Below are 22,248 nucleotides of genomic sequence, written 5' to 3'. Positions count from 1 at the left end.
CTTTATCTCATTATTGGATACTAGACTCTGGAGCCACTGACCATATGACCCCATCACCCAAATACTTCTCCACATATTCTTCATGTCCTAGCAACAAGAAAATTTCCACAGCAAATGGAAATTTTACAACAACAACAAGACAAGGAGAGGTCCAAATAAGTCCTTCCATAATCTTAAATTTTTTTTATGTCCTTAAATTGTCCACTAATATGATTTATGTACAAAAACTCAAAAGATCTTTATGTAATTTTGTTTTTTCATAGAAACTCTTGTATTTTACAAGTTAAGAACCCGGGAAGGACAATTGGACATGCTAGAGAATGGACATTATCAACCTATCAGTAGCCACTCCCTCCCTCATATCTAAATCTACCGTGACCAATAAAGAGAAAACTCAACTATACCATTGTCGGCTGGGACATCCATTTTGAAGTTGTAAAATTGATTTTCCCTTCCTTGTTTAGGAGTTTAAGGATGGAAAGTCTCCACTGTGAGGAGCGAGTTTGCTAAACACAAGCGTGCAAATTTTCCCATTAGCAATAGGTAGGAGTCTTGTCCCTTTTCATCGTAATAATGCTAATGAGAACATTTACTCACTTGTAGCAAACTCACACATCTCACAGTGGAAACTTTTCTTCTCTAGAGTACTAATAGTGAGAAAAAGGTGTATATGAAGCATTAAAACCAAAAGAAAATGGAAACTTACCATAATATGGTAGAGAGCATGTACATGTGGAATTGACATTCCAAAATTCTCCAGCAGTTTGAAATCTATTCCCAATTTCCATTCCAAAATTCACGATCTCATGCATATAGGTGGATTATGCAAAAAGGTTGTCATAATAATCAAAGTGGTGCAACAATGAAGGCTGCACTATGTTCAAGGGGAAACAACAACAAAGACCGTGCTTTAGGGTTGATAGACACATCAAAGACTGCCAAAGATCAGAAGCTCTAGTACCATTTTAGTAAGTGAGTTTGTGCCTAACTCAACCTCACAAAATTGGTTTGTATGGTGAGGATTACACCCTACTTATATATTATAATCTGACCTTGTTCCTAGTTAGTGTGGGATCTTCAACATGAATATTGCTTTTTCATTTAGTGTGGTAAGTCAATTCCTAAATTCACGTTGTTAGAACTTGTGTGATGCAACTATTTAGATTCTCAAGTATTTTAAGTGACCCTAGAGAAGGCTTAATTTATCTTGAGAATCAAATCGTAATATTTTGGATCTTATAAATTTAGTTTATAAGCATGGCATGAATGTCATTTAGTTGAAATTAGTTAGTTTGTACTTACCGCTGGTAGCTTGAATTAGTTAAGAAGTATGAATTGATAGCACATAATAGTTAAATTGTACTAAGGGTTGTCTGGTGCCTATAAATACATTGTTGTACTCCTATTATTGAGTATTTTGAAATTAAAAAAAACTCAGTTAATTTTTTAGTTCAGTTTCTCTAAGATGGTATCCATAGCATTTTTCACCTCTTGCACTTGTCTTTGATCACTTGCTTCGGGATCCTGCTGTCATCTTCGCTCTTCATGTTTTTGTCAATTATTCTTTCTAGTTTGTGTTTGCAAATTGTTGTTTGTTGATTTGGTTTCTTCAGTTGCTCTTGTCATGTCTTTGTTCCTATGTCTTCCACTTTCTAGTTGTTTCCAATGTCAATAGCTGAAAAACTTGATGAATTGAATTATCTTCACTGGAGACAACATGTTGAAATTGCAATCAAATTGCACAAATTACAATGATTTGTTGTAAAAAAGTGACGATTGGTGTCTTTTTTGTGCGAGAAAAGGTTGTGGCCAAGCAACTCTACATCTATCTTATTCCTGCTCTTCATCAGTGGGTAGATGTTGCCAGTCTTTTATGGCTTTCAGTCTTTTGCAGATGGTAGCTTATATTAGTTAAATGGTGCTAACTGGTGTGCGGTTCCTATGAAACATCGTTGTACTCCTATTATTGAGTATTGTGAAATTAATAAAATCTCAGTTAATTCTTTAGTTCAGTTTTTCTAAGATAATATCCTCTAATCATGTATAATGAATTTAATAAGCCGATATAATCATGCATTTGTTGTTTACTAACAGTAATTTATGTTCAAAGTGGCTCTATTTTTCTCTCTTTTACCAGACTCTATCTCTCTCCCATTTCTTGATTTCTCTGTCTTCCCCTAAATTTAACTATTGAAAATGCATTAAATATGGGGATCACACTGGTTTGATATGACATTAGCTTGACTGTCATCAGTTTTTTGTACTTATATTGCAGGTCACATTGCCCGGAAGATATATGCAGCTAAAAGGGAGACAGCAGCAGCTATCTCCATTCAGAAATATATTCGTATGTGGCTTACAAGGCATGCTCACTTAAAACTGAATTTTTCTGCTATTACCATACAATCTCATGTTCGTGGTTTTGTGACTCGCCAAAGATTCTTACATGTAAAAGAACATAGAGCTGCTACTTTTGTTCAGGTAATTTTTTCGAGATGTTATGGTAGAACTTTTAGATGGTCAAAATCATGGCCTTTGTCTTCATCACCTTTATAAAATAGAATTCATTGGGTATTTATCATCCTAGTTTACGAATACTGCCTCTGTCCCTAAATATAAGACATTGTTTTGAAAATTCCTTGCCCCCTTTTATAAGTCTCTTCTCTATTTCTCTTGCATTAATTATTTTGATAAATACCCTTAACTACTTCTGCTATTATTTTTCTCCCCATCCATTAATTATTTAAGGGTGACTTTTGAAAAATATTACAATTACAAACAAATATAACGCTTTTGACTGATAGGGACTTGATTGTTATGGGATGTTAAGTAGGCATCCCATAATACTCAAGTTCTCTACGGATGTTTATGAAAAGGAATTGATTTGCAAAATTTTGTTATTAATTGGTGTAAATTTTAGAAAATTGCAGAACATTTGATATTATTGGTGCAGATTTGTTGGTCACAGATCTTGTACGATTGTACCGTTATAATTATGTAATTATCTCCATAATTAGATAGGAAAGGTGTAGGTAAGCATTTATTGTAAAATATTGTATCATGACTGTTTAGTGGAGAATTCTGTAAAGGAGAGCAAACAGTTTTGATCTGCATCTTTTTTAAGTCCAGTACGGTATCAAATTAGGTTGCATTATGAACACCAAGTTAAGACATTGACCTTGTTCTCAATCTCCGACCATTCAACTCTGCTACTAAGATGTGGGCCAAAAAGTTGAAGAAGATATATAGCCAAAAAATACTGAAGAAGGTTTCAACTGGAACATGAAATTACTATATTTCAAGAGGATAGTCTCTGAATTTCTGAATTCTATTCTCATTTCATGAATTTTTGGGCTGATTAAGCTGATATTTTGTATAAAGATTTATCATATGAAGGCCAAACTGTGGTGCAACACGTTCATGAAAACTAATTTTGAGGGTTTTTAGTCCAATCTCATGAATAGAGTTCCTCTTTCCCATCCTTGGATGCATGCCTCAATCAGCTTTTTTCATGAAGAACAGCGCCTCCTAACTCTACCATCCATTGACCACTAGTAATATGTTTCTATTCCAGTTGCATAAGCTGCACAAGGAAAAACTAAACGACGAGAACTGAGTGCTGTCCAATGTTTCTGTTGCGAAGAACTTGAGAATTTTACTTCACATTGCCCAAAAAGGTTCTGCAGTTACTTAAAAAAAAGATGGTCACATTCATCATTAAAGAATGTCTCTATTAGAGATCCCACATCGACCATGAATTAGGCCAAATTATAATATATAAGAGGGGTGCAATCATCACTTTACAAGCTATTTTGTAAGGTTGGGTTAGACATAAATCCACTTCTTAATAGATATAAATCCACTTACTAAGAATCTCATAATAGCACCAAGGAAAAATGCAATAGCCTTCATAGTCGTAATTGGTCCTTCCGAGAATTGGAATGCTTCTACCCATGTGCAAAGCTTGACCCATAAACAGTCTAACAAATGATAATTTCAGCCTTTTCTCCTTGTACACCTTGGAATTTAGACTCTGTCGCATCCAATCACATGACCAACAATGTTGATACCATTAAAAATGTGATGAGATATTTTGTAATCTTTATTTCTCCTGGCCTCAATGTTCTTTTCTGCCTTTTGGCAAGTGTCTTGGCCACCCAAACTCTTATGACTTGATGAAGTAATGTGTTCTTGATAATGAAATTTCCTTGTCTCTTGATGTTGTTAAATTTGATTCCAAGTCATGTCAACTTTAGAAAAGTAAATTTCTTCCCTTTCCAATTCACCTATTAAATGTAAACCAGCCTTTTGATATGTTTCATATCATGCTCATTACAAATACTTTAACACTTTTATTTAATTTTTGTGCTCAAAAGTTGAGGCATTCTCTCTTCCAAAACTTCAAATTTTTTCATGCATATGTTCAACCCAATTCTCTTCCAAAATAAAAGTTTTGTGTTCTGATGATGGGGAATATACATCTCATTTGTTTAAGGAATTATTGCAGACATGGTATTTTGTTTCAAAGGTCATGTCCTTCCACAGCATAACAAAATGAGGTAGTCGAAAGAAAAAATTGTTGTCTACTTGATGTTGTTCACTCTTATTTTCAAATCTTTTGTGCCTTCTAGGTTTTGATGTGAGACTCTCTCTATTGCTGTCCATCTCCTTAACCATTTCTAGTTCATTACACAGTAATTCTCCTTTCTTATGTTTTTGGTCAAAAACCCATTTATTCCAATCTTTGTCTTCATACATCAATCTCATGTTGTCTATCTTCTAGTATATGTTGATGATATCATAACGATTGGAAACTCTATTGCTATGGTGCAGCAGTTTGCAACTAAACTCCATACTGCCTTTTCTCTCAAACAACTTGGTCATCTTGATTACTTTCTTCGGCTTGACACCAAATATTTTACCTCACCTTTCTATTGTCATGACTCAAAGTAAGTACATTCTGGACTTGCTTCATAAAACACGTGTAATCGAAGCTCATTCCATTTCTTCTCTTATGATTTTTAATTTCAAATTATTTAAGTTTGTGGATAATGTGTTTTCAGACCGTACTCTATATCATTCAGTGGTAGGTGCTATACAGTACACCACTCTCACATGACCAGAAATCAACTTTGCTGCCGAAGATGTTGGTCAATTTATGGCAAAACCACCGAAATCTCATTGGATTATGTTAAACAAATCCCACAGTACCTTAAAGGTACTTTGATTCATGGACTACATCTTTAGCATGAGTCTCTTACACAATCTTTGTCACTTAAAGCCTTTTGCGATGCCGATTGGTCAATCTAGAGTTGATTGCAAACACTTTACTTCAAGAGCAAGTTCTATCTTGGTCTGATTTAATATACTGGTAGCAGAAAGTTACTACTCGCTGCAGCATTGAGGCTGAGTATAAAAGTTTGGCTCAAACTTCTATTGAACTAACATGGACTTCTGCTTTGCTCACTGAATTGAAAGTTCCATTCACTACTCATGTTCTTTTATGTGACAATCAAAGTGTTTTTTTCTTCTTTCTATTGCCAATAATCTGGTGTTCCATAGCTGTTTTCTTTGTGCGGTAAAAGGTTCTGGCACACAACTTTTTTTTCTATCATATTTTAGGTCTGGATCAGTGGGCAGATGTGTTGATCTAAACCCCTTTCTTCAGCTCATTTTTCTTTTCTCATATCCAAACTCTATATGAAGAGTTTTTCTTTTCAAAAATCTTTTCCTTGAGCTGTTAGCTACTGCTTACAACTATCTCTTGTATCAATTAAATCAAGCTTTTTGTTATTGCTAACACCTATCTCCTCCATTGGAGCTTAGCTATAAATACTCTTCTACCTATCTTATTTCACAAGTTAATGAAATGCATTCAATTAAGATGGTTACAAAATTCTCTCTTGTTCAGTTTGTTTGACAGATAGCAAAGCTGCATGATACCATTTTTGCAAAATATCGTATCATCACTATTTAATGGAGAATTCTCCAGAGGAGAACATACAATTTCGAACTCCATCGGAATGACACAATGAATTATTTGCTTTGGTTTCAATTGTTGCTGCATTCACTTTCACACTTGCTTTTTGTGTCTGGTTATGTTCAGATGACATAATTTTGATATATTGCTTTATTGATCATACATGACATTGTAGGCCTTTTGGAGGATGTCCAAGGCTAGGTCATCTTTCCTACGGCATCAAACTTCAATTGTGGCAATACAATGCCTTTGGCGGTGCAAACAAGCAAAAAAAGAGTTACGAAGACTTAAACAAGTAAGATTATTTTCGTTTAGAGGGGACATGGAAGATCCCATCCAAAGTAGCAAATATTTTTCTTATTTTTGTTTTTAAATGTCGATATCAGGAGGCAAATGAAGCTGGTGCTCTCCGTTTAGCCAAGAGTAAACTGGAGAAGCAGTTGGAAGATCTCACATGGCGTTTGCATCTTGAAAAGAAAATAAGGGTATTACTTCCAGAAAATAGATGATTTTATGAAATTGTTGTATATTATTAACTGAATGATTTTGTTATATATGTCTTTTTGAGATATGATGGTTTTTTTTTCTGATTCACATTCCCTTATAGACTTATGTGTTGTTGATGGCAACATTTTATATGTATATATATGTGTGTGTATTTATTTATTTGCTTATTATAGGGAACAAATGTTTTAGATGGCTAGCTGAAAATTTAGGTAGTGTTTTTTGCTTCATGAATGAACCATTAGTTTTCTTTTTTGCTTGTTTCTTTGCTGGTTATATTTTCTTTTTATTTCATTTTTCGCTCATATCTGAAATTTGCACTGAATGTCCTACCTGTGTTCAGTCATTTTTATCTGGCAGAGGCTTTCTAAACAAAATTTATTGTACTTATCAAGATTGTGCTTCATTGTGCAGGTTTCTAATGAAGAGGCTAAAAAAATAGAGATATCCAAACTTCAAAAGATGTTGGAAGCTTTGAATCTTGAATTAGATGCTGCTAAATTGGCAAAAATTAATGAGTGCAACAAGAATGCTGTTCTTCAAAATCAATTAGAATTGTCAGTAAAGGAAAAGTCTGCTTTGAAACGAGAGCTAGTAGCAGTGGATGAATTGCGAAAGGAAAATGCTTTATTAAAGGTGCTTCATTTATGCTGAATGAATATGTTTCATTAATTGTGTTTGATTGTGATGGATAATAAATATTGGTTATTCTCACCACTCGGCATGATTTTGGAACTTCTCTTTGTAGGATAAATTCAAGTTTGAATTAGAGTACATCCAACTGTTGTTTCACATTCTTGATTGTATATTGTATAAAATTGTCCTTTTTTTTATTATTTAGTGAGGCATGTTATAATTTACAGACCATTGTCATGGTTTATGAAATAGATCATATGATAAATTAAGAGTTGAAAGAAATAGATGAAATATATTTCTGATGTATTTGATAAATGTGATTACAGTCTCTGTTTATAGACTGTTTTACAACCTAATTAAGTAAAGAAATAATAGGTAATGAAATCCAGAAATAATGGGTGTTTAAAGCTGTACAAATCAAATAAAATAAAATCACTAACAAATCTGTCCTAATAAATATAGAATGGAATCTGCACTTAATTACAGCATAATTCTCCTGATTATGCAACATTAAGGAAGTTTGTACTAAGAACTGTGACTGTGATTAGTAAGGTTATTGACGGATTGTATTAGAAAAGCTGGATTTAAATTTCAAAAGAAGATTTAAACAAGGACAAGTTTGCAAGATGTTTAATCATCATTAATATAATAATATCAAAGAAAATGGTAGAAGCATAGAATACTGGTTTTTGGACCGACGGATTAATCTATGATAGAACAGTGTAAAACAGAATGATATAGGTAATTTGAAATCCTATTCATTTTTATGTTAATGTTAAGAGAAACGAGAGAATTGGTGCATATGATTTTATGTTAATATTAATGAGGTTGTTTTTGGTTCTTGGGATTTTCTTCTAATATTATGAAAAAATAGAATCTTACCTTTTGTCTGTTATTTTTTATGGTAACATTTCCATGGTTAAGGTGATTGTTGCATAATCAGGAGAATTATGTTATAATTAAGTGCAGATTCTATTTTATATTTATTAGGACAGATTTGTTAGTGATTTGATTTGATTTGTACAGCTTTAAACACTCATTATTTCTGGCTTTCATTGCCTATTATTTCTTTCTTTAATTAGGTTGTAAAACAGTCTATAAATAGAGACTGTAATCACATTTGTAAAATATCTCAGAAATATATTTCACTTATTTCTTTCCACTTGGTATCAGAGCTCCTGATCTAGGAGACTCTGCTTCCGCAAATTTTTTTTTAGCCTTCATTGCTGTAATCATTTTCCTTGACAGCCTTCATTGCTGCAATTATTTGTTGGACAGCCTTCATTGCTGCAACTTTCTATTTTCCTTATCCTTTCTCCATTGACCACCACCACCACCTTGCACCATTGACCACCACCGACCACCACTGCCGTCGCTCGCCGGAAACTGCACCGCTCGCCGGAACTGCCACTGCTCGCCGGAAACCGCCGCTGGCCGCCTGAAACCGCCACCGGAAAATTTTTCCGGCAGATTTTTTTTCCTGTGTGTGTGAACAGGATCAAATTTTGCCAATCTGAAAAACTCAGTTGGTTTTGAACTCTCATGGACTCCCTTAGTAAGCCATCTAGCTATTGTTCCTTTACTATGAGTGGTAAGAGTTCTAGTTTTTTATCCTTTAATGCTTCTAGTACTGAAAATATCTGGATTATAGACTCTGGTGCTACTGATCATATGACACCTCATTCCTCTTCTTTTTCATCCTACACTACTTTATCCGGTAAGCCATATATTACTATTGCTAATGGTTCCACTACCCCCATTAATGGTCGTGGTAACATTCACCTTCAACCTTCATTTCCTTTAAAAAATGTGCTTCATGTTCCCAAACTATCCAATAACCTCTTGTCTATTCAAAAGATTACCCAAGATTTAAATTGTACAGTGGTATTTTTCCCTTCCCATTGTGTTTTTCAGGATCTTGTCACGGGGAAGACTATTGGAATTGCTAAAGAGCAGGGCGGGTTATATTATTTACAGCATGAAGAAAGTAAAAAGGGTGCTAGACTACAGGCACACACTTCTAATCTTCAGCAAGGTCGTGAATCTTGGTCATCCTCTCAGATATGGCTTCAACACAGACGTCTTGGTCATCCTCCATTTAGTACCCTAAAGTCCTTATTTCCTGTTTTATTTACAAAAGTGTCTGCTGAGTCATTTCATTGTGATGTTTGTCAGTTTGCTAAACACCATCGGACAACTTTTCCTCCCAATGGTAATAAAAGTTCTAAACCTTTTGATCTTATTCATTCAGATGTATGGGGACCTTCACCTATTCCTAATATCTCGGGTACAAAATGGTTTGTTTCATTTATTGATGATTGTACTCGGGTTACTTGGTTATTTCTCATGAAAGATAAGTCTGAAGTTTTTCACTTGTTTGTAAAGTTTTACAGAATGATTCAAACACAATTTGAAAGTTCAATTAAGAGATTGCGTTCTGATAATGGAAGAGAATATGTGAACCAAAACCTTTCCAAGTTCCTTGAGGAAAATGGAGTTGTTCATGAATTAACCTGTGTGGACACTCCTCAACAAAATGGGGTTGCTGAAAGGAAAAATCGTCATCTCCTTGAGGTTACTCGAGCTTTACTTTTCCAAACATCTGTTCCTAGATCTTACTGGGGGGAAGCAGTCCTGACTGCCACTTATTTGATTAATAGATTACCCTCTCGGGTTCTAGAGGGTGTTACTCCTATTCAGGTTATGACCACATTCTATCCTTCTATTCCCATGTTGAATAGTCTTCAGAATCGTGTCTTTGGTTGTCCTGCTTTTGTCCATGTTCATAGTCCTAATCGGGGTAAGTTAGATCCTCGTGCCATCAAATGTGTCTTCATCGGTTATGCCCCCTACAAAAAGGGGTACAAATGTTATCATCCTCAAAGTCGTAAAGTTTATATTTCCAAAGATGTCACCTTCCATGAAACAGAGTCTTTCTTTCCTAGTTCTCAGCTTCAGGGGGAGAGTATTCAAGAAGCTGAGGACCTTGAGTTGCCACCTTTTCCTTTGTTACAGGATTTCGTTCTTAGGAAGGATGACAAAGACCCTGCACCAACATCATTACCAGAGAAGAATAATGAAGACAAATATTTTGGAAAACAATATCAGCGAAGGCAACAAGAACCCGTCCTGGTCGAACAGCAACTTCAATTGTCTGAACCGGAGGTAAGAACTCATACCAGTGAGACTCTTGAGGACACCTTAAATACTGCTTTTGAACCTAACCTAAATGATTTACCTATTGCCTTGAGAAAAGAAAAAAGATCTTGTGCCAAATATCCTATATCCCAATTTGTGTCTACAGAAAAACTTTCTATGCAGCACCAGAGTTTTCTTTCAGCTATTGATTCTATCAAAATCCCTACATCGGTACAAGAAGCCTTAAAAGATGATAACTGGATTCGAGCCATGAATGAAGAAATGAGCGCGTTAGAAAGGAATGAGACTTGGGAGATTGTAGAGAGACCAAAAGATAAGAAAGCAGTGGGTTGTAGGTGGATATACACAGTTAAGTATAAGTCTGATGGCACACTGGATCGGTATAAAGCAAGGTTGGTTGCAAAAGGGTACACTCAAACCTATGGGATCGATTATGAGGAGACTTTTGCTCCAGTGGCAAAAATGAATACCGTCAGGATTATTCTCTCCCTGGCGGCACACTTTGGTTGGGCAATGCATCAATTTGATGTTAAAAATGCCTTCTTGCATGGAAGCTTGGAGGAAGAAGTATACATGGAGATTCCACCTGGGTATGGTATTGTTAATGAAGGGAATAAGGCGTGCAGACTTAAGAAGGCCCTATATGGTCTTAAACAATCACCTCGTGCTTGGTTTGGAAGGTTTACTCAAGCTATGGTATCTTTGGGGTACCGACAAAGCCAAGGTGACCATACTCTGTTTATAAAACATTCTCAGAATGGTAAACTCACTCTACTTTTGGTCTATGTAGATGATATGATTATTACAGGTGATGATGAGATTGAAAAACAAAATTTGAGGGAGAGACTAGCTGCTCAATTTGAAATGAAGGATCTTGGGAAGCTGAAGTACTTCCTTGGGATAGAGGTTGCTTACTCGAGACAGGGCATCTTTATTTCTCAAAGGAAATACATCCTTGATCTTCTCAAAGAGATTGGTAAGTTGGGTTGTAAGCCCACTGGAGTGCCAATAGAGCAAAATCATAGGATTGGGAATGATGAGGAAAACCCAAAAGTGGAGAAGACACAATATCAAAGACTTGTGGGAAAACTCATTTATCTTTCACACACTAGGCCAGATATAGCCTATGCAGTTAGTGTGGTTAGTCAATTTATGCATGATCCAAGAGAAAGACACTTGCAAGCAGTAGATAAAATTATTCAGTACTTAAAAGCCTCTCCAGGAAAAGGATTGCTATTCAAAAAGGGGGAAAACTTATCCATGAAAGTATATACTGATGCTGACTATGCAGGATCGATTGTTGATAGGAGATCCACCACAGGCTACTGCATGTTCTTGGGTGGAAATCTGGTGACATGGAGGAGCAAGAAGCAAAATGTAGTTGCAAGATCAAGTGCAGAGGCAGAATTTAGAGCCATGGCTCAAGGGGTGTGTGAACTCTTATGGATGAAGATCATACTTGATGACCTAAAAATAAAATATGAAGCTCCTATGAGTTTGGCATGTGATAATAAGTCCGCTATCAGTATTGCACACAATCCGGTTCAACATGATCGAACAAAGCACGTAGAGATAGACCGACACTTTATTAAAGAAAAGTTGGATGATGGTCTTATAGCCACTGAGTACATCCCTTCAAGACTCCAATTGGCAGATATGTTTACTAAGGGACTTCCCGCAAAACAATTCGAAGATCTTACTTGCAAGTTGGGAATGATAGATATACATTCACCAACTTGAGGGGGAGTGTTGCATAATCAGGAGAATTATGTTATAATTAAGTGCAGATTCTATTTTATATTTATTAGGACAGATTTGTTAGTGATTTGATTTGATTTGTACAGCTTTAAACACTCATTATTTCTGGCTTTCATTGCCTATTATTTCTTTCTTTAATTAGGTTGTAAAACAGTCTATAAATAGAGACTGTAATCACATTTGTAAAATATCTCAGAAATATATTTCACTTATTTCTTTCCACTGTGATCATTACGAACAAATTATCCCTAAATCTTAAGGTGTTTGGTAAATAGTTATTTGTTGTTTTACATCTAACATGCCCGTTAATTGCAATAACCCCTGGACTTGAAGCATGGACAATGCAAAGACCCACCCTTGATCCTTGTTGTGAAATTTAACTTTTATCTATATTGAAAGTGTTGCATAATCAGGAGAATTATGTTATAATTAAGTGCAGATTCTATTTTATATTTATTAGGACAGATTTGTTAGTGATTTGATTTGTACAGCTTTAAACACTCATTATTTCTGGCTTTCATTGCCTATTATTTCTTTCTTTAATTAGGTTGTAAAACAGTCTATAAATAGAGACTGTAATCACATTTGTAAGATATCTTAGAAATATATTTCATCTATTTCTTTCCACTTGGTATCAGAGCTCCTGATCTAGGAGACTCTGCTTCCGCAATTTTTTTTTTTAGCCTTCATTGCTGTAATCATTTTCCTTGACAGCCTTCATTGCTGTAATCATTTTTCTTGACAGCCTTCATTGCTGCAATTATTTTTTTTTGGACAGCATTCATTGTTGCAATTATTTTTTTTGTTGGACAGCCTTCATTGCTGCAACTTTTTATTTTCCTTATCCTTTCTCCATTGACCACCACCACCACCTTGCACCATTGACCGTTGACCACCGCCGACCACCACCACCGACCACCACTGCCGTCGCTCGCCGAAACTGCCACTGCTCGCCGGAAACCGCCACCGGAAAATTTTTCTGGCGGATTTTTTTTTTTTTTTTTTGTGCGTGAACAGGATCAAATTTTGCCAATCTGAAAAAAGTTGGTTTTGAACTCTCATGGACTCCCTTAGTAAGCCATCTAGCTATTGTTCCTTTACTATGAGTGGTAAGAGTTCTAGTTTTTTATCCTTTAATGCTTCTAGTACTGAAAATATCTGGATTATAGACTCTGGTGCTACTGATCATATGACACCTCATTCCTCTTTTTTTTCATCCTACACTACTTTATCCGGTAAGCCATATATTACTGTTGCTAATGGTTCCACTACCCCCATTAATGGTTGTGGTAACATTCACCTTCAACCTTCATTTCCTTTAAAAAATGTGCTTCATGTTCCCAAACTATCCAATAACCTCTTGTCTATTCAAAAGATTACCCAAGATTTAAATTGTGTAGTGGTATTTTTCCCTTCCCATTGTGTTTTTCAGGATCTTGCCACGGGGAAGACTATTGGAATTGCTAAAGAGCAGGGCGGGTTATATTATTTACAACATGAAGAAAGTAAAAAGGGTGCTTGACTACAGGCACACACTTCTAATTTTCAGCAAGGTCGTGAATCTTGGTCATCCTCTCAGATATGGCTTCAACACAGACGTCTTGGTCATCCTCCATTTAGTACCCTAAAGTCCTTATTTCCTGTTTTATTTACAAAAGTGTCTGCTGAGTCATTTCATTGTGATGTTTGTCAGTTTGCTAAACACCATCGGACAACTTTTCCTCCCAATGGTAATAAAAGTTCTAAACCTTTTGATCTTATTCATTCAGATGTATGGGGACCTTCACCTATTCCTAATATCTCGGGTGCAAAATGGTTTGTTTCATTTATTGATGATTGTACTCGGGTTACTTGGATATTCCTCATGAAAGATAAGTCTGAAGTTTTTCACTTGTTTGTAAAGTTTTACAGAATGATTCAAACACAATTTGAAAGTCCAATTAAGAGATTGCGTTCTGATAATGGAAGAGAATATGTGAACCAAAACCTTTCCAAGTTCCTTGAGGAAAATGGAGTTGTTCATGAATTAACCTGTGTGGACACTCCTCAACAAAATGGGGTTGCTGAAAGGAAAAATCGTCATCTCCTTGAGGTTACTCGAGCTTTACTTTTCCAAACATCTGTTCCTAGATCTTACTGGGGGGAAGCAGTCCTGACTGCCACTTATTTGATTAATAGATTACCCTCTCGGGTTTTAGAGGGTGTTACTCCTATTCAGGTTATGACCACATTCTATCCTTCTATTCCCATGTTGAATAGTCTTCAGAATCGTGTCTTTGGTTGTCCTGCTTTTGTCCATGTTCATAGTCCTTATCGGGGTAAGTTAGATCCTCGTGCCATCAAATGTGTCTTCATCGGTTATGCCCCCAACAAAAAGGGGTACAAATGTTATCATCCTCAAAGTCGTAAAGTGTATATTTCCAAAGATGTCACCTTCCATGAAACAGAGTCTTTCTTTCCTAGTTCTCAGCTTCAGGGGGAGAGTATTCAAGAAGCTGAGGACCTTGAGTTGCCACCTTTTCCTTTGTTGCAGGATTTCGTTCTTAGGGAGGATGACAAAGACCCTGCACCAACATCATTACCAGAGAAGAATAATGAAGACAAATATTTTGGAAAACAATATCAGCGAAGGCAACAAGAACCCGTCCTGGTCGAACAGCAACTTCAATTGTCTGAACCGGAGGTAAGAACTCATACCAGTGAGACTCTTGAGGACACCTTAAATACTGCTTTTGAACCTAACCTAAATGATTTATCTATTGCCTTGAGAAAAGAAAAAAGATCTTGTGCCAAATATCCTATATCCCAATTTGTGTCTACAGAAAAACTTTCTATGCAGCACCAAAGTTTTCTTTCAGCTATTGATTCTATCAAAATCCCTTCATCGGTACAAGAAGCCTTAAAAGATGAGAACTGGATTCGAGCCATGAATGAAGAAATGAGCGCGTTAGAAAGGAATGAGACTTGGGAGATTGTAGAGAGACCAAAAGATAAGAAAGCAGTGGGTTGTAGGTGGATATACATAGTTAAGTATAAGTCTGATGGCACACTGGATCGGTATAAAGCAAGGTTGGTTGCAAAAGGGTACACTCAAACCTATGGGATCGATTATGAGGAGACTTTTGCTCCAGTGGCAAAAATGAATACCGTCAGGATTATTCTCTCCCTGGCAGCACACTTTGGTTGGGCAATGCATCAATTTGATGTTAAAAATGCCTTCTTGCATGGAAGCTTGGAGGAAGAAGTATACATGGAGATTCCACCTGGTTATGGTAGTGTTAATGAAGGGAATAAGGCGTGCAGACTTAAGAAGGCCCTATATGGTCTTAAACAATCACCTCGTGCTTGGTTTGGAAGGTTTACTCAAGCTATGGTATCTTTGGGGTACCGACAAAGCCAAGGTGACCATACTCTGTTTATAAAACATTCTCAGAATGGTAAACTCACTCTACTTTTGGTCTATGTAGATGATATGATTATTACAGGTGATGATGAGATTGAAAAACAAAATTTGAGGGAGAGACTAGCTGCTCAATTTGAAATGAAGGATCTTGGGAAGCTGAAGTACTTCCTTGGGATAGAGGTTGCTTACTCGAGACAGGGCATCTTTATTTCTTAAAGGAAATACATCCTTGATCTTCTCAAAGAGATTGGTAAGTTGGGTTGTAAGCCCACTGGAGTGCCAATAGAGCAAAATCATAGGATTGGGAATGATGAGGAAAACCCAAAAGTGGAGAAGACATAATATCAAAGACTTGTGGGAAAACTCATTTATCTTTCACACACTAGGCCAGATATAGCCTATGCAGTTAGTGTGGTTAGTCAATTTATGCATGATCCAAGAGAAAGACACTTGCAGGCAGTAGATAAAATTATTAAGTACTTAAAAGCCTCTCCAGGAAAAGGATTGCTATTCAAAAAGGGGGAAAACTTATCCTTGAAAGTATATACTGATGCTGACTATGCAGGATCGATTGTTGATAGGAGATCCACCACAGGCTACTGCATGTTCTTGGGTGGAAATCTGGTGACATGGAGGAGCAAGAAGCAAAATGTAGTTGCAAGATCAAGTGCAGAGGCAGAATTTAGAGCCATGGCTCAAGGGGTGTGTGAACTCTTATGGATGAAGATCATACTTGATGACCTAAAAATAAAATATGAAGCTCCTATGGGTTTGGCATGTGATAATAAGTCCGCTATCAGTATTGCACACAATCCGGTTCAACATGATCGAACAAAGCACGTAGAGATAGACCGACACTTTATTAAAGAGAAGTTGGATGATGGTCTTATAGCCACTGAGTACATCCCTTCAAGACTCCAATTGGCAGATATGTTTACTAAGGGACTTTCCACAAAACAATTCGAAGATCTTACTTGCAAGTTGGGGATGATAGATATACATTCACCAACTTGAGGGGGAGTGTTGCATAATCAGAAGAATTATGTTATAATTAAGTGCAGATTCCATTTTATATTTATTAGGACAGATTTGTTAGTGATTTGATTTTATTTGATTTGTACAGCTTTAAACACTCATTATTTCTGGCTTTCATTGCCTATTATTTCTTTCTTTAATTAGGTTGTAAAACAGTCTATAAATAGAGACTGTAATCACATTTGTAAGATATCTTAGAAATATATTTCATCTATTTCTTTCCACTGAAAGGATTGCTTGTAATTGTGTGCTGTGTACACACATATTATATTCTTATTTATACGAAAGAAATTACTAATAAGGAACAAAATCAACATTTAATAATGAAAAATAGCTTCTTTCATGAATTTCTGCGTTTGCTTACTTTCTCTTGTAAATTTAGTAATATCATATGATTCATTTCTCTTTCTTGGATTTGTAGGTTTCATTGGATGCATTTGAAAGGAAGTACATGACCTTAGAGCTTGAGCTTGTGAATGCTCAAAAAGGTCGGGATGCAAACATGGAGAAGCTGAGAGAGTTAGAAGAGAAGTGTTCTCAACTCGAGCAAAATGAAAAAAAGTGCATTTTCTTTTTCTTTTACTGGTTTTCTCATTGTGCAAGAGGATTTAGTTACTGAATGATGTTACACATACTCTTGTAATCGTAGTTCATATAACTGTATTTAATGTAGGCTTGAGGAAAAGTTAATGAGTTTGGAGGATGAAAATCGTGTTCTTCGTCAGAAAGCCTTAAGTACCCCTCTTAAGAGTAACCGTCCAGGTTTTGCCAAGTCAATATCAGATGTAAGTTTGTTTTGTTTGTTACTTTGATATTCATTTCTTATCATTATGTTTCATTTTTTCAGGTAAATATCATCTTTATTAACTTTGTCATAGAATTGTGTTATATTAGCATTATTAGTTAACTTATTTTTTATTTCTGCATCAGAAATACTCAAGTGCAATTACTTCCCGCACTGAACGAAAGACCACATATGTAAGCTCCTACTTTCTCATCTCCCTCTTTAAGAAATAATCACTAAACAGAGTTATAATTATTTTAATTTGCTTTGATTCAGGAGTCACCCACACCCACAAAACTTATTGCCCCTTTTACATTAGGCTTGACAGACTCCCGTCGATCTAAGTTAACCGCAGAGAAGCACCAGGTAGATCTTGTTTAATTTCTGTTCTGCCTTAAATCCTACACCTTTAGATTTGGCATCGTGCTATTTCAGTTTATGCTCAATCTAGAAGAAATGAAAAGAAGTAAAAGTCATCCTTCTTGATAGAAAAATAGGAAGAACTCCCACTTTTTGTGTTATTCTCCCTATTTTATTTATTGGGGTGCAACAGATAATTGCTGTCAACTGTTGTGCAAACATGGTTGGGATGACAATTTAACATTGTAATGCTTTAACACTACCATTTTATTGAAAGAAGTCTATAATTGAGAGCTAGCTTTAGAGTTGTGAGAACAAATTGCTGAGCACGCAGTATGAGAAGAAGGGGGTAAAAAATATTTCTTAGGTAGGATCAGATTAGCATTTCTATAGTAAAGGTCATTTTTTAGTTGTTGCAATTGAAGGGAAGCAAAAATTAATTATGATGTCGAAAATGGATATCACTTCCAAAATTTTTATTACGAAGTGCGTACTCCAATCCTACTTTACCGGTGATTGTGGATTTGGGTTGTGGTTGGAAAATTTACTATTCATCCTTGAAAATTCAGTGTTTCTGCCATCCTTTCGACAGAGAAGTTCAGTTACAAGGTTGAGCCATGTTACCTATGTTTGAAAAATGAAATAAGTCAATTGACTTTGATGTAAATACAGGAACAGAATAAAAAATTGTGCAAAATGAAGGTGATAACGTCCATAATAAACTAATGTCTGTAACATGTTTCTCACTATATAATTGTGCACCTTATGCTGATAGAGACTGTATGTTTTGCAGGATAACTATGAATTTCTCTCAAAGTGTATAAAAGAAAATTTGGGATTTAAAAACGGTAAACCTATTGCTGCTCGTATTATATATAAATGTCTGCTTCATTGGCATTCATTTGAATCTGAGCGCACAACCATTTTTGATTCAATCATCGAAGGAATAAATGAGGCTCTAAAGGTAAATGTTAATCATCGAAGGCATAAATGCTTTCTATTATATTTTGTTTGTCTCATATTTAGAATTTAGTTTAGTCAAATTTCTATTGGCATATTTTTTCATTAGTCCTCTATTCAATTTGTAGGATGTGTACTTATTTTATGAAATTTATTTGAGTGCATTTTGCATCAGGTTAGGGTGGATGACATTATCCTGCCGTATTGGCTGTCCAATACCACTGCGCTTCTATTTTGCATCTGTTTTATGACTACATGGACAATGGCAGTCTGTGGGATCTTCTTCATGGTAAATCCAAGCTATTTCTCTTTCTGAACTTCTGTAGATATGCATGGAACATCCTTCATTGAGAAGTATCTGCCTCAATCTTCTGTTAAATAGCAGATTACTGTATGATTAGCAAAGCAATATATCCAATGTGTATGACTAAGTCATGCATTGAAGTTTCTTGTTTCATGTTTGGCTTTTGCTTGCGGTTCCTGAGCCTTTCTGCTATATTCTATTTGGTTTGCTGCATTCAGCCTGAACGTGTAAATAATGAAATAAATAAATACTGTTAAGAAACCATTGTTAGAAGGTATCATAATATCATATAGTGCTACCCTACCCCTAGCTTTGTTATGGGTAAGTAGGTTTCTGCATGCCACATTACTAGCCTTATCACTGCATCCATGATTTTATTATGTATGACTTGTGTAGCTTTTTTCAGGACCTACTAAGAAGAAAAAGCTTGACTGGGATCTGCGTCTAAAAGTAGCACTTGGAGCAGCACAAGGGCTTGCCTATCTGCACCATGATTGCAGTCCTCGAATAATCCACAGGGATGTGAAATCATCAAACATTTTATTGGACTCAGACTTTGAGCCCCATCTTACTGATTTTGGCATTGCCAAAAGCCTCTGCCCCTCAAAGTCCCATACTTCTACTTACATAATGGGCACAATTGGCTACATAGACCCTGAGTATGCTAGAACTTCCCGTCTCACCGAGAAGTCTGATGTGTACAGTTATGGCATCGTTTTACTCGAGTTGCTAACTGGAAGGAAAGCTGTTGACAATGAATCCAACCTCCACCATCTGGTGAGTTTACTACTCATTTTCAACACATGTCCGTGCACCTCACAGTTTTCTATGCTTAGCCTTGGTCTTTCATGGACTTAGGTATATATTTTGGATAAAATTTAGATACAATTTCATAGGTGTTTTAGGTGCTTTTTCCCAATTAGTTTCTCCTTCGTAATCAATGTTAACATTTAGTGACAACATTTTAAGCAGATTACTGAGATAAAAAAAATCAATTTTTGATCGGAGGACAACACCAAATACACATCCATGGAACTGCAATTATATTTTGCCCATATAATTTTGCTGGGCATGGTAGAATGTTTGATATTTTTTTTAGAACTTTAAATTTCACCTCTAGGACTCACTATTGGTTGAGCTTATGATTCAAGATTGAAAAATCTATTTGCTATAACATCACTGTTAACTTCTTGGTAATACTTGAACCTTGTCCTTTTTGTTACTAATGGCTCATGTTTGTGTAGATTTTGGCCAAGGCAGCAACCAATGCTGTAATGGAAACAGTTGATCCAGACATTACTGCCACATGCAAGGACCTTGGAGCTGTAAAAAAGGTTTACCAGCTCGCTCTATTATGCACAAAGAGGCAGCCCGCTGACAGGCCGACAATGCATGAAGTGACACGTGTACTTGGGAGCCTTGTGCCATCAAACACCCCTCCAAAACAACCAGCAGCACTACCTCCTGCTTCAAACCCATCTGCCAAAGTGCCATGCTACATGGATGAGTATGCAAACCTCAAGACTCCACACTTGGTGAACTGCCCTTCAATGAGCACCTCGGATGCACAGCTCTTCCTCAAGTTTGGAGAAGTAATCTCTCAGAACAGTGAGTGAGTGAGTGAGTGATGAAAATAAATTCCAACAATTAATCATGTATATTAAAACCCAAAAAAGAGAAAAAAAAATGGGATGAAGGGTACAAGTTAAGGAAAATGTTTATAAAAGTTTTAGTGTACTAGCTTTAGTGTTGTTGATTTGAACAGGAAAGATATGGATGTATCACCACCACAATTTGAAAGGTGTTTGAAAGGTGTAGTAACCAAATTCTTGTACTTGTTGTTTGGTAGCACACAAGGTTGCAGAAGTAAAAGTTAAGGTTCTGGGGCCAATGTGCACAGGGTGGGGTAGCAAAGGTCTTAATGGTAGGGGGAAGAAGCATTGCATAATGTGTGAACATCAATAATGCACTGATTCTTAGCTGGCCTCGGATCAGTTATCTGTCTGAATGCTGGCAGTTTTCAGCAGAGTGCATCCATTACCTCTTTTATTACCTGAGGCCATTTGCTCAGTAAAGTGCTATGAAATTATTTCATGAAATTTTGGGTCATTGGCTTGGTCTGGGGAGGGCTCAGATAATGCCATCGGTTTCCGTGCCATGTTGACTCAAAAATGTTTAATGCGTTCAGTGTCATCAATTGAACAATTCTCAGCAGCTGAAAAATGAATGCAGGTTCTGTAACTTTTGTTGGTAGTAAAAAGGTTGCAGGATAAAAACAACAGGCTATGGAATATTCAAGTCTTCATTTAGGATCAGTAATGGGTTTTCCTGAAAATTTCAAATCTTAGAGGCACAATTAACTTCAGTTTTTTAATAGTTTGAAAACTGTAGGAAAGTTAAACTGTTTCCATTTTATTTGCCAGAGGTGTTACCTTTGTAGTGTCAGATGTTTACTTTTGAGATATAGTTTTTAGCAAATATTATTTTTGGTGATTAGATTTAAATTTAAGGCACCTTGACACCAATTTATTTTGTGTACACATGTTGAGTTAATTTTAATGTTTTTAATCTCAGGTAACTTGACACCAATTACTAGATAATTTTTAACGTTTTTTTACCAAAAATATTTGTATATTGATCTGAACTATTAACTTCTTTTTAAATTTTAATTTTCCAAAGTAGAAATATTCGAAACAGAAGTTACATAATTTTAAAACTAATTCTGCAAATGTTCAGTCTCAAACGCAATTGATATGTACTTTTTAAATTACAAATGGAGTGGGCTCTATAGTTGAGATCAAGTCTAGGGAAATTCTTCCTACACCCCAACTTTTCTGAACCTGCATCCTATATAAGTTTAAATTTCCAAAAATGTCTTTCATTCTGGAAATAAAAATTCAGAATTAAAAAAAAATACATTCTAGAATCAAATCCATAATAGATTATTGTGTTTTGGGAACAAAATTTGAAAATTAAAATCTCATTCTGAAAAAGCATTCTTGAAATGTAAAAAATACGTTTAAGAAAAGAAAATATGGAAAACTCAGTCTAAAATCTAAAAAAAGTGTTCAAAAATTCAAAATTATTCCATTAAAAGAGTTCCATAATGTATTTTTGTAATTCGTAACTCCTTTTGTTTAAGGGCATTTTTGTCATTTCACATAAAATAATACTAAGAAAATAATTGTCTCAAGTCCCTATTGTAGGTTTATTACTTTCCAAATCTCCATTTCTTCCTACACTTCTAGCATTATAAGAGATGTTAAAAATATTATTGATGGAGGATCATCTCAGCCACCTAAATATTCAGGCTTAGGAGAGAGAATAAGTATTGATAAAAAAAACTCTTTTCTAGAAGATTCTTC

At 35.7% G+C, this 22,248-nt stretch overlaps 2 protein-coding genes across 7 annotated transcripts; both read left to right on the top strand.

The window, feature by feature from the left end:
- LOC137816660 (myosin-15-like) lies at window positions 1-19,650 on the top strand. 6 transcript variants are annotated; one of them, XM_068619903.1, is made up of 13 exons: window positions 2,344-2,481; window positions 4,837-4,949; window positions 5,064-5,218; window positions 6,156-6,275; window positions 6,367-6,465; window positions 6,899-7,120; window positions 16,897-17,036; window positions 17,149-17,260; window positions 17,406-17,453; window positions 17,536-17,625; window positions 18,413-18,583; window positions 18,755-18,868; window positions 19,290-19,650. In XM_068619903.1, the coding sequence occupies exons 3-13, from the start codon at window positions 5,159-5,161 to the stop codon at window positions 19,329-19,331; spliced, it is 1,218 nt and encodes a 405-aa protein (XP_068476004.1). In that variant the 5' UTR covers window positions 2,344-2,481; window positions 4,837-4,949; window positions 5,064-5,158; the 3' UTR covers window positions 19,332-19,650. The 6 variants fall into 6 exon arrangements, with proteins under 6 accessions (XP_068476005.1, XP_068476002.1, XP_068476001.1 ...); XM_068619901.1 differs by lacking the exons at window positions 4,837-4,949; window positions 5,064-5,218 and adding an exon at window positions 3-968 and having other exon boundaries at window positions 2,276-2,481; XM_068619900.1 differs by lacking the exons at window positions 4,837-4,949; window positions 5,064-5,218 and adding an exon at window positions 3-972 and having other exon boundaries at window positions 2,276-2,481.
- Window positions 19,514-20,499, top strand: LOC137815349 (LRR receptor-like serine/threonine-protein kinase ERECTA). The gene is made up of 2 exons (XM_068618493.1): window positions 19,514-19,660; window positions 20,128-20,499. Exons 1-2 carry the CDS (start codon window positions 19,514-19,516, stop codon window positions 20,497-20,499), a joined length of 519 nt encoding a protein of 172 aa, XP_068474594.1.
- The last annotated feature ends 1,749 nt before the right edge of the window (window positions 20,500-22,248 follow it).

The sequence above is a fragment of the Phaseolus vulgaris genome, chromosome 1 (genome assembly GCF_000499845.2).
Source record: "Phaseolus vulgaris cultivar G19833 chromosome 1, P. vulgaris v2.0, whole genome shotgun sequence".
Taxonomy (NCBI): domain Eukaryota; kingdom Viridiplantae; phylum Streptophyta; class Magnoliopsida; order Fabales; family Fabaceae; genus Phaseolus; species Phaseolus vulgaris.
This window is presented reverse-complemented; position numbering and strand designations above follow the sequence as displayed.